General features: G+C 37.0%; 1 protein-coding gene across 2 annotated transcripts in view; it reads left to right on the top strand.

Moving 5' to 3' along the window:
* LOC122800827 (phospholipid scramblase 1-like) overlaps positions 1–13433 on the top strand; it is a 604453-nt gene that overhangs the window by 241080 nt on the left and 349940 nt on the right. For both annotated transcript variants that reach the window (XM_044070117.1, XM_044070116.1), the window contains one exon: positions 8787–9007. In XM_044070117.1, the coding sequence (XP_043926052.1) occupies positions 8787–9007 (221 nt within the window). The remainder of the gene's footprint in view (positions 1–8786; positions 9008–13433) is intronic.

The following is a 13433-nucleotide window of genomic DNA, read 5'->3' as shown; positions in this document are numbered from 1 at the left end:
TGTGTGTGTGTGTGTGTGTATCTATATATTGTTGCACACATATATGGATCTCCCTACATCTCTCTCTCTCTCTATGTATGTTTCCATTCAGATATATATATATATATATATATATATATATATATATATATATATATATACCAATACTTCCTAATTGCACATTGTCTCTTCCCTATTGTAAACTAGCTGTAAAGAATGGTATGTTTGAGAAAACATCCTAGAACATACAACTGAGATGGCTTACTGGTAAATTGCATTGTCTATGGTGTGCCGGGTCCTAAGTTCAAGACCTGCAGGGGCCATTTATTTTGTTGCTAGGCAGAACAATGACTGCTGGATATAGAGTAATTAAGGCAGTTTTGAGCAGCTTTAAGCGTGTTTGCATGTGTTTGCCTGATGGTAAGTGGTACTAACGTGCTTTTAAACGAATAGACGCTTATACCATTTAGGCTTTGATTACCAATGAGGAAATCTGCTTAGCATTTACATGTAAGCAATGCTGAAACCTGCTAAGCATAGCTCAGCCCTGGTAACCAATAATCACATTCTAATCTGATAAAATTGCAGGGTAATGACATCTTTAATAAGTATATTTAATTTCCTGTACATAACATGGTTCTGTGTGCTGTCATTATAGTAGCAAGGGGTGTGAGTATACTATATGGGATACCTCAGTATACATGGGTAGTACCACAATCTTTTCTGTTTGGATTTGTTTAATACATGGGTAGTATCCCAGGTTACTTGCATATTACACCAGCTACAGTGCACTGGTTGACAGAAATTGTTTAACACATATTGTATCATTATGTTAGTACTTTTAACAATGCTTTTCAAAGTAAGAGTAAATTGCAGATTGTAGTACTAGAACCATACACCCCTTCATGCAAATCTGGACTCTCTGGAGTACTGAGTATCTTGTTCTTGGTGTTTGAGCTGTATGTTTATATGTATCTCCTATTGGATATTAATCTGATATGTTGATATTAACTGTAGACTACTCTGTTTTCTGGACATGTCATAGACGACTGCTGTCATGCAGTAATGGCATACCTTTCAGTTTCAGACGTGTAGCTTTCAAAACATTCACCCTAATGTATACCCTGTTGGCTATCTACTTTCTGTCTGTCCACTTTACAGATGTGCAAATGTCAGGTATTGTTATGGCCATACCACTATGTAGGTGCCCATATTGTATTGTGCTGTGGGCCTGGACACAGCTGCTAGTTCTGACATATGGGACATTCCTTAATGTGGGCCTTGCCCCATTTCCTTGCCTGTGTGAGGGACATTACAGAGGTGATGGCCTACAGATTCACATACAGTGGGTGGCAATATGTCACAGGACAGGACATGTGGAGACAGCCAACCAACATGGGGGACATATCCCCAGATTTGTGAACAGATTATATGTCATCAGTGCTGTTATACACATAGTGGATTGATAGATTGACAGGGTTTGTGTGGACATGCATTTAGTGTGTGATGTCACGACTCACAGTGATATGTCTCTGACATACCTCTCCACTGGCACGCTGTCCACAGGCTGGCCACATGTCTGCCTGTTATGTTTTATGTGTTCACCAGACAGTTGGTATCCTTGGTAAATCAGTTGTGGACTCTGGGGAATGCAGTCAGTAAATACTCACATATATTGGTATTACCAACGTCATATTCCTCATAAAGGATGTTTCAACAAACCCAGTGACATCTGCAACTGTCTCAATGTATGGCAGCAGTATGTTCAATCTACCCTTGTGTTTGTGCCTCTATTCCCACCTAGTGATATAGGGGTTGATGCTGAGCTTAGTGAGTGGGGAATCAATGTAGGCTGAATGTGTCACCTTGCAATTTTGTGGGGGGGGACAAATTGTCTTTTTTTTTTTTAAGGTGAGAGTGGAATGTTGGGGAAGGAAAGTAGGTATATTTGGGGAGGTAGGTTGGGTAGGAAGACAGACAAGGCAGACAAGACAGCATACAGGGGCAGTGTATGAAACATGTGAGGGTAAACACCTTGGACGGGCAGGGGTGTTTGGTAATCAGAAGCCCACGAGCTCCCCAAACGGATACAGTGGGACTGACGTCCTCAACAATGGGCAGTCACCACTGCACCTTCAAGGCCCCAAAGGTGGCTGTGCTGGGGGCTGAGCAGGAGGGGCAGACTGACCCTCTAAATGTGCCACGCAGCCCTCAAGCTGACATAGCAGATGTCCAAATTATTTGCGGAGCTCGCTACGCACCAGACCCCGGACCTGGCTTTGGGTGACAGGATCCTGTCCAAACCCATGCCCGAGGGAGCAAGCCCCATCCCTTGAGGTGGTTCCACCTGATGGTGGTGCAGGACCAGCAGACGAGGAGGTCCCAGGGTGGGTCCCAAACATGCTGGGGCCCGGTGCCACGGCCAGATGAGGCAGGAGAGACAGATCCACTGGGATCGGCCTTCCCTGACTTGCTATGGTGTTGCAGCTTTAGAACATATGTTGTTAGTAATGGTTAACACATTCCAGGATTAGTTATAACAGCACGCATGAGTATTCCCATTAACCCAATATAACACATTTGGAACATCTGCATATCAAACAGAACACATGCATATATGGAATCACAGTGAGCATTACACCAACATGCAGGTTACATTAATAGCAACAGGCCACCAATGATGGTATTTGAACAGGAAACATTAATTGGAATAAATTTCAATGTTTTTAGAACAACAGGACACATGTCCCAACAGTAGGTTTGGTGGAAAACATACCCATTAATTTATGTATTTACATTATTGGTAAAGATATGGTGCGGGAGAGAGAGATGTCAGTTAACAAATGTAGATTCTTGCAGTGGTCACAGTTTTAATGATCATTGCTCAACTCATTACTCTACAGGTATTATTACAACAACTATAGCCTTAGGTTGGGCAGTGGTATATTTGTACACAGTATAATTACAGCCTTCTTATAACTACTTTGAACTTTCTCTTATCTGGTAGACCTGTGTAGGGAATGCTTGTTAATACTACATGACTGTTTCTACCCATATTTTCATAGTCAGGTTTACATATGTGCACTCATAGTGTGTGTGTGTGTGTGTGTGTGTGTGTGTGTGTGTGTGTGTGTGTGTGTGTGTGTGTGTGTGTGTGCGTGTGCACACTACTGACACACTCTGCCTTGATTTCTGTCAGTCACCCTGGTTGTTGTTAGCAGGGACCTGTAGCTGTGATAGCAAGGCACTTTTAAAAATTTCTTGGGGGAGACCACTTGGTGTATGTACTTATCTTGCTGTCATTTGCATCCTTGGGGGTTGGACCATGGGTGTTAAGACACAGAATAACTGCAGCCTTCCTATAGCTACTTTATACCTTATCTTACCTGGGAGACCTGTGGACGGAATGTTTGTTAATACTACCTGACTGTTTCTACACATTTTCACAAAATCCTAGTTGAAATTATGCATACACCTTACAACCACGCCCTTTGAGCCATGGCTGTTTCTGCTAAAAATATGGCAAGTGTGTGTTTCATCACAGGGAGTTATTGAGACACTGATGTCTTTTCTTTGAATGATTTCTTTCTCATTCTCTCTTTGTTGTACAATCTGACTTTGTATTTACAACATTACATACCTGTTCACATAGCACAGTACGGAAAACAGTGGTTAACACACCATTACTATTCAGATATAAGATATTGGTGCATGACATTTGTAATATCAGAGAGGCATTAGCTTTGTCAGATGAGAATTGATTGTTTAATGTTTTCAGAGCTATAGTTGCTATGCATAACCCATACACATTTCAAATCATACCATACCAGAGTAAACACAACCAGTCCGGGGTTTAGATTTTTATTCAGAGTGATTTAACTCTTCAACTGCTTCAAGTCGGCATAGTGGTGCTGGACCTAGTCACCAGTCCAATGAATACCAGTGGCACTGATGAGATCATGGGCAAGACTTTCCCAGGCTTCTGATTTGTATTGGGAGCCCTGGTATTGGTCCTGCAGCAGTCTCACTTTATGTTTTTTTTACGAGGAGTCTTACCATGACCTTGGACTCTGGTATGCCCTAGCACTAAACCCTAAAGCACATGCCTTCACCAATGCCTGCTATTCTGCCTACAGTGGGAAGCTACAACCAGTTATGAACTGTATTCCCACCTGTGAGGATTAAATAGGGCTATTTTCCCACCCTGTACTGTGATTGAATAGCTTTGAAACTGATGAGCTAAGCTAAGCACCGGGCATACACACTTAGCAAGGCTGCCCATTTCTTAATAGGGTAGATGCTAAGCCCTGTTTACCAGTGCACAAATCCGCTTAGATAGCTAAACATTGTTTAAACTTTTAATTTCAGTGACACTTCATGTTTGGAGCTGCAACACTACCCTGGTTAACATATACATAATATATTCACTACCTATTTATTAAAAATACATTTTGGATGTATTTCACATATGAAAGTGTATGGCCTGCTATGGGGCTCGAACTGTCCTGAGTGCATGCTAGGCGAACACTCTAACCATTATGCTATTCCAATTTCACTTTTTTTTCCTGTGTATAGTTCTACTTAACTTCTTTCAAAGTTTAAACACTGTTATGCATAGCTGTGTGATGAGCAAACCCATGCAGCTAGGCTTAAACTTTATTCTGGACTAATAAAAATTAAATAAATTAAAACCTTTAATTTTTTAATTTAATTTTTGGCTTTGTCCAGATTTCTTACTCTAACAGGTTGGGAGGTGTGCGTTTTAGACTTCATACCCTTCAGATGATTCATGCTAATACAAAACCTGTTATTCTATCAACTTTCTGAGTTTGTACTAGCAATATTTAAAACTTGTCCCCCTTTCTCCAGATTTCTTACTCTAACGGGTTGGGAGTTGTGCGTTTTAGACTTCATACCCTTCGGATGATTCATGCTAATGCAAAACCTGTTATTCTATCAACTTTCTAAGTTTGTACTAGAAATATTTAAATGTTGTCCCCCTTTCTCCAGATTTCTTACTCTAACGGGTTGGGAGGTGTGCATTTTAGACTTCATACCCTTCGGATGATTCATGCTAATGCAAAACCTGTTATTCTATCAACTTTCTAAGTTTGTACTAGCAGTATTTAAAAGTTGTCCCCTTTTCTCCATATTTCTTACTCTGACGGGTTGAGAGGTGTGACAAGAGATCTCTCGCTCTTTTTTAATTGCTGTACGGCAATTCTGGTGTGCAGGGGTTGTGTGTATTGTGAAAGCACTGTTCTCAGACACACCCCCTGCAATCATACACAGAACCATGTCTGTATTACAGCACGGCAGCGTGCCTTCATGAATATGCATGGTGCGCTGACGTGCTTTACGGGAATGGTCTCTTCCATGCAGGAATAAGCTATTCCTGCGCAGAAGTTTGCTGAATCCTGGGGATGGACAATCATATTACAGGAGACAAAACTTGTGGGTAAAATACAAAATAACTAAAATAATGATGTGATAGAACATTTATTGTCAGTATTTCATAGTTGAAAAGGAACATGAAAAGTAACGATTTCTTATCCATAACTGATTTGGGTGGTAGTGCATTAAAAATAGCAATGATATATGGCTGCTTGAAAAGTTAGTAGAGGCAATAGCCATACAATTCAGCCTTCCAGCTATGAATTAAAATGTCTTCTATTCATGTACAGTGAATCAGGCTTTAGCTTTATCATGTTTACCATGGGTGAACATTTTTGTTTTGAGAGGATAGCATTTTAATTTTGCAGTCAGTTATTTTACTGAATACTGTAGTCCTATCAGCCTACTAAATGAACTTCAGGAATGATATTGGTCCACTTGTTAGAAGAGTTAGCATAGGCAACTATTGTAGGTTAAACCAATGTATGGAGAGACATTTGTTCTTTTTTTTTCTAGATTCACAATGTTCAATTCAGGTTTTTGATGAAGTGTGGGGATTGCAGTTACCCTGTCGTGTCTGCTAATTCTCTCTAAGGTAATATCTGACTTTCTTTTCTAGCTATTCCTTTTTTTAGGCAGATGCACTTTCATAAATGGAGATTAATTCTGCACCTAGACAGCACATAATTAGGGCAACTAGGGATTTTCCAGCCAGTCCAAGGATGAGGCTGATTGTCTGAAAGAAAATGGTGTTATCTCATTGTACTTGTGACTAATTTATTACAAACTCAGTCTAGACTACGTTGTACATCTACTGAGATATTTTGTCATGACAACAACACAGACAGACAAACTGTTATTATGTATTCTTTAAGCTAATTATAAGGTACATAATATACTTCTGGGTTACATAACTGAAAGGATAATACAAGGCTGCATCATTTAGACCTCTGTCAAGGGACATAAGTCATTCACAGATGTTACTACCATGTCTTTTATTCATTTTTGCAAAATACTTTAATTCTGTACTAGAGACAAATATCCAGACAAGAGAAACAAGGAATTCATATGTTTCTGATGGGTTACCCAACTTCATACCTTTCTAAAACAGAAAATAAGTATTTTAAATGAAAAAAACAACAATCAATATGGGAATTTTCAAAAGCCATTGATATGTTAGATACAGGAAACATAGTAAGCAAGGACAGATTTTAAAGAAATGGTATTAGGCTATGGGGAATGACATGCTTTGACTCATGCAGGAGCTGAAAAATTAGACTAGATTTTTTTTTACATAAAGGAATGCCTTGGAACAGTATAAACTATTACCTGATATTACTTATGCATGCAATTGGAATATTACTAACCTAAGCATATCAAACAAGTTGTCTAGCCCAGCTTCTTCCTATATTTATTTAGATTTTCACCTGAAATGCCACAGTTTATTCAAAGATTGCTGAAGCTCTTTTGCAACTTCTACTATGACTCGTTGAGTAACATCTGGACATTGTTGAAACCAGATGAAAACATCTGGCCATAAACTTGTCTGCATGCAAAAAAAAAATACAATTTTGCTTCATATGTGAGGCAATTCCCCCACCTGCATGAAATTATAAATATGAAATCAATGGTCACACAAACATGATGACAGGAGAAAACTTCCAAAAAATAGGAATCACTGTTGGTGTACATGTAGAAACCACATTAGCAGTGAGGTTCTGAGGAAAACAGTGATTAAAGAGTTAACTTTCCCTGAGATGAACCCAGCCAGCTGACACCTCATCCAATTTAATTTTTACAAGTTATAGGAAATTGAGTGAGCTAGAGATAAGCTGTTTGTTGTGCACTGAAGCTTAATCTAATTTGCATGATCTGGAATGGTACTTTGATCATATATAACACCCTAGAACAGCAGGGAGCCTAGAAGTATGTTCTGTGGAAAACTCATTCAATATAGTATGGAGGCAAATGGAATTTCCATTTTATCATTTGATGTCTTCCACAAAGATTCCAGATGAGGCCAGTGAGGTGAGATCTCTTCTGGGGGACTGCAGCATACTCATAAGGATCTTATACTTTACTATGTCAAATGCTTTGGACATCTTTTGAAATAATGAATTCCACACAATGTTTCATGGACTTCACTAGACTCGATCTAATAAATTAATTAATGCAGCGACTATGCTATGAGCACTCTGTAATATATGATAGACTTGCTGTATAACAGTTTGCATGGTTTTCATAATGGGCTATGAAGAGAGTTTGAACAACAGTTGACAGGAATGATGTTGCTTTCTGTGCCCTGAAACAATGATTGCAGTTTTTAAGAATGCTGACCCTGCCTGTTTTCTGAGTGAATATATCCAGAAGTTCATAATCAGTTGAACAATAATTTAATTTGTAACAGACACATACAATAAATTATTGGCACATTCTCTTGGCATCAGCAACTCTCATCACAAGGAACATCCCTTATCAATCATTTTCATGTTGTTTTATATAATAGTGGGAAAAATTGTATATGTCCAGTTCATAATACCATGATGAAATGTTAATGTTATAAAATGCATGCTGGGAGCCATTTGGGTGCCTGTTCCATATACACTACTTTAAAATACATTAAATTATATCTGGGCACTTTTTCCTCCAAGAGAATTGTTTCATGATTAGTTTTACACAATGTAGAACCTTAATGAACTTCATAATCACCATGAAACTTCATTTGAACAGTACATTGTTAGCCTGAAACCTGCATAACTTCTTTTAAGCACATATTGCATAATGTCTTAATGCACATAGTGACTTTGTTAATGGTAAGTACAGTTTTGCTGTTTTATTTATTATCTGGACTCACATTTAAAGTGAATCTACAGTCAAATATCTTTATCATCTTTATCACAGTGATACACAATTTTTTCCAGTTTCAAATGCTGGAGGCTTACACATTGTAGACCTAAACTACTATAAAAGCGTCTCCATACTGCAAAGTATTTTGCTTTGTCAGTAAGAGGGAGTAACATGAGTCATAAGACATAAAATAATGTGTGTAAATGTCTTTAACATGTTAAAGGCATTTGTTGTAACCCGAAGCCTCTACAGTAGTAGAATATAATAATTAATTTAGATCTGAAAATGATTTTACATGTTATATTTACGAATCGTGTCTTACAACACTATAACTGATGCATAAATGGGAACATCTTCTGCAGTTTCTTTACATTTTGTTATTACTAAAGAACCTTGTTTTCTGATAGTTGCATATAATTCGTTATATATTAGGGAATATTTATGTTCAAAATTATCACATCATTATAATAAAATGTAAATGAACTCAGAATTTATTGTCATTCACTTTTTTTCATTTAAATTAATGCACCTTATACTAATGTTTATATTTTCTTTTTTATGTTTAGCCTTTACGGGTATTGAAACCAATAACAAATATGAAATCAAAAATGGCAAGGGGCAAAGAATTTATCTAGCATCAGAAGAGAATGATTGCTGTACTGTGCAATTTTGTGGCCCAACCCGTTCATATACAATTCGGATTCTTGACAATGTGGGTCGAGAAGTAATCACGTTAATAAGACCATATCGTTGCACTAGCTGTCTCTTTCCATGCTTCTTACAGGAGGTTTGTGCATTCAACAACACTTTCTCTTATAAAATTCTAAGTGCAAATAATGCAGATGTTGCAACCTGTTTAGATGAGTTTTGGGTGATATAATTACAATTACAAAATACATCACTTTATGGTAAACAGAAGAATGTATTAATAAGTAATTTATATGTTGTTCTTGTTTTATTGACCTCATTCCTTTAATGGGATCAAATATAACCCTTTGTAAATAAAAATCTAGGAAACAGTATGCAGAAGAAATATAATCAATACACCTTGGTTAAGTATTTTGCATATGCAAAATATGTGGAAATAATTTAATGTATAGTGTAATACAATGAAGCATTGCATGTCAAAGAGAAAATCAAACATCTACCTTTAAAACCAAAACTAAAATATATAAAAAAAAGAGTGTGACAAAGTATTTACAGATTGTATGACCTTAAATGTTAAGCAAGAAAGTAACCAGAAACAAACAGAAGAACTAGTTAAGTGCAGTAGGAGCATACAGTGTGAATTAAAACGACAAAGCAGTATGAATGCCATTCTACACATTACAGCAGGTGAAGTTATAATAGAAACAGGAACTTATAGGCTGAAGAAATGCAACAGAATGGACTGAATTTGCATGTAAAATAAATAATTGTAAGCACCTTCAGGGAATTTTTTTGCAATGCATTGCTGAGTGATGAGAACTAAGCCGCATAAATGGAATATATTAACACCTGTTTCTAGAATTCTAGATTAAAATGTGGAATCAAATACATCATGGCAGTACATTTTTACCCCAGTGGTCTGACAAGAAAGTCAGAAATGCTCAGTTACACAGAAAGGGCAGGAGAAAGAATGTTCTCTGTTACAAAGAGAAGAAAACAGCATTGGTTTTGCTTTAGCAAAGTCACAGATACTTCCAGTAGTGGTCATGCAGCTTTAAAGAAACTAATCAGGGGGTTAGTAATAGTGCGCCTTGGCACATACATACTCACTGGTTAATCCCCAAGCTAATCATGAAAAGAAAAGAGCAACTCTGGGGTATAATTCTAAACATGAAGAAAACAGCACTTACATCGTTTGCATAGTTTACACCATTTTGGGTTACTGCATATCAGCATATAAAGCCATTTTGTTGTGCAGATTCTAAATTTGCTGAATAAACAAAATATCCCTGTGATGGCTGCCAGCCCAGCTAGCTGGAATTTTGTAAATAATTCTGTCATTTGTGAATAGTAATATGATTTATATGCTTGTCTTACAAATGCAAGAAAACTATATGTTATGTGTACATTAAACCACTGGTGCAGAAGTGTGTGTTGAACTGTATGTTATGTACTGAGCTTCAAGAACGTAACCACAGTGTACCCTGATAGAAAAGAGCAGAAATGTGTATAAACTACATGCCTATGCAAATGTATGTTTTTATGGTAAAGGCTGGAACAGACAGAGTTAACCTGTAAATCCTCAAGAAAAGCAAAGAGTTTTACAATGGTGTTTATCTCAGCTAGAAAACAGAATGTCTACAGCTAGGAGTTCTTTCTATTGTCTGAAAACATATATAATTGCAGGTTTCAAATGTAAAAGTTTTTAACTATTTTATGACTTCCGGTTCTAGGCAAACTTCTGAGAGATAAGTATTTTTGACAACGAGGTGCTAAATTTTTAAGTTTCTGTTAGCCCGGGAACTGAAGGCAGAGGTGACAAAGAATTATGTTATCTGAGATAATACAGCAGTAATGTTTGATAGTAATTTAAGAACTATCTCAGAGAGTGAGTCTGTGCATTTTGTATTTGTCTTTGGATCTATAAACATCCCCTCATCAGCACTTCTGTCTGCATTTTGCTCTGTAAGACTTAGATTACAGTGATTTCTCTTAGAGATAGATAGGAACTTAGTAAGATTAGTTTAGAAGTTTTCTGTATTTAAGTAAGACTGTCCTGCAATGTTGTTTTAAAATATTTCCTGTGATTCTGAACTCTGTTGTCACTGTGTTGAGTTATTGAGTATTGTCTTGTTCTTTTATTATTTATTATTAAACATATTTAAACCCTTTAATTGTAGCTGGTTTGTTTAGAGATATTTAAGCTATTAGAGTACTTGCATATGTATTTGGTGACACTGTACAGGCCACTCCAATAGACTTAAAAGTCCTGGTCACACTTAGCATTTAGATAACAATAACATTACACAGTAGAATTAGTCACCCTTTGGAAAGGGCCTTATAGTAGCAGATAAGCAGTGGTTGGTGGCAGCTGGTACTACCATAGAGTCTAGAGAGAAAGGGGCATAGCTAGTGAACCTGTGCCAGCCTTCATCAGGAGTGTCTTTGTGTTTGTATATAAATCAAATCTGAAAGTGTGTGTGTGTGTGTGTGTGTGTGTGTGTGTGTGTGTGTGTGTGTGTGTGTGTGTGTGTGTGTGTGTGTGTGTGTGTGAACTACTTGGGCAGAGACACAAAGCACTGGTTGAACAGAGGGGGTGCTGGAGGTTTTGGTTTGACCACTCGGCTGAAATCTTAACCCTATAGCTGTGCCTTTGGGGAGTCTTATTGCGGATCTGGAGAAAGAGGTAGAAACCAGCCCCAAACTGACTGTGATCTCTGTGTGCTCTTAAGGGAAATTGTACTTTACTGTGTATGTACTTGTCATCCTCCCAATGTGCACGCCCCTCACTGGTGCTAGTGGTGAGGATTGAGGCTTCTTGATTACTGGGCCAGTGCAGAGGTGTTACAATCACATCAAAGAGTCCAAAGATATTTTTAAGGCAAAGAGTGAACTACTTTTTCAAATCTGTAAAGGTAAATTATTCTAACACTTCACCATGGATTGAGCAACAAATTTTAAGTTAGCTGTAGTATGATAATGGTTCAATGACTATGTAAAGTCACTGCCTCTGGAGTTATATTGATTGCATAGAATTTCATTATTAAATAATATCCTAAGTTTCTCATCATGCATTACTTTATAAGCCAAATATACCTTCCCATGCAGATTCATACAGCTTATTGAATAGCGTTCAGAGAGTTCTAACAGGGGCTTCTATTCAAAGGATGAAAATATTTTAAATTTTTTTCATATATTTTCCTTGCACATCTTTCAATAATAACAAGTCACACTTGGAATGAGAACGCAATAGTGAATTATATTCCAGTATTGTGTGCATGCATACAACAAAAAAGATTTATTAGAACTACAAAGCTATGGGTTGAAATTTTTTTTAATATTAGTCCCAACATTTTCTTAGCCTTGATCTTCTCTAATTGGGCATTCATTTTAAATTTCAAGCTATTAGTAATCCTAACACCCAGATCTTTATATTCTGAAAGTTAGGCTAACTCAGTATCACCCACAATAATTCTTTTTGAAGGATGACATCTGCCAAAACACGTACATAATACTGTTTTTTCTGATTAATATTTAGTCGAATCTTTCAACCAACTGAACAATTGATTTAGATATTTATTAAAATCCACTTCATCTTTATTGCTTGTTAAAGATATCGATATTTTTAATGTCATTTGCACATTTTGAGATCTAGCATAAGTTGGAAGTTGGTAACAATTAACAAAAGTATCATATTAAATACTTAATTTGGAAATCTTAATTTTCCCGTAACCTTTCAAGCTTCTCACAATTACATAACAAACAACTTCAACCTTTATCTTGCATGGATTATGTCACTATGGACAAGCAAGGCATGTAGCATATACAACATTAAAATTATTTGTTTTCTAAAAACGTGCATCAACAATTTCGGACAACAGTACCTGAAGCACCACTGTTTACTCGTTCATCATAATTTTCTTGACAAAAACACAAGAATATTATATCATCTCCATTCTTCAGCATTTTACTCTAGTTGTGTTTTTCCAAAATTTATTTCACTTCACTACTTTTTATTTCTGATTGTGCTGCACAAACCCATTTCCCCAATCCCAGCCTTTCATCTACCTGACAGTAAGTTTGGAAGATGGCTACCAAAATTATACTCATATTTGTTAATTATAATGGGCAAGGAATATAGTACATCCCCAGCAGAGTCAGCTTAATGTCTATAACTCCACATGTACAACTTGCTTCATACAATGCTTTGAATCCCCATTAGTCTGGACATCCCTTATATGTGTATTAAGTTCTAACGATATTATTGGTTCAAGAACAGTGCATTACATGGCATCAGTTTAACGTGTCTGCATTCTTCTTGCTCATTGGTGGTATTAGTAACAGCAATGTATAATGTGTTCTGTAGTCCTTTTGTTCGATCAGTGCAGGACTTTACAGAATAAACCTGATTGCTGCATAATTGTCATTCATTCTAGGTTCTCTGTCAACCTAACAGAGCAATGAAACACTTTGTCAACAAATAAACAGGTCAGTAATTTTCATATTTCAGTGCAAACAATCCACTCAGATGATGAATAGCACAGCTGAACAATAAAAGCGTCCGC

This window comes from Protopterus annectens, chromosome 4.part1 (assembly GCF_019279795.1).
Source record: "Protopterus annectens isolate FY-2018-M chromosome 4.part1, PAN1.0, whole genome shotgun sequence".
Taxonomy (NCBI): domain Eukaryota; kingdom Metazoa; phylum Chordata; order Ceratodontiformes; family Protopteridae; genus Protopterus; species Protopterus annectens.
The sequence above is the reverse complement of the archived record's forward strand: the minus strand, read 5'-3'. Positions and strand labels throughout refer to the sequence as shown.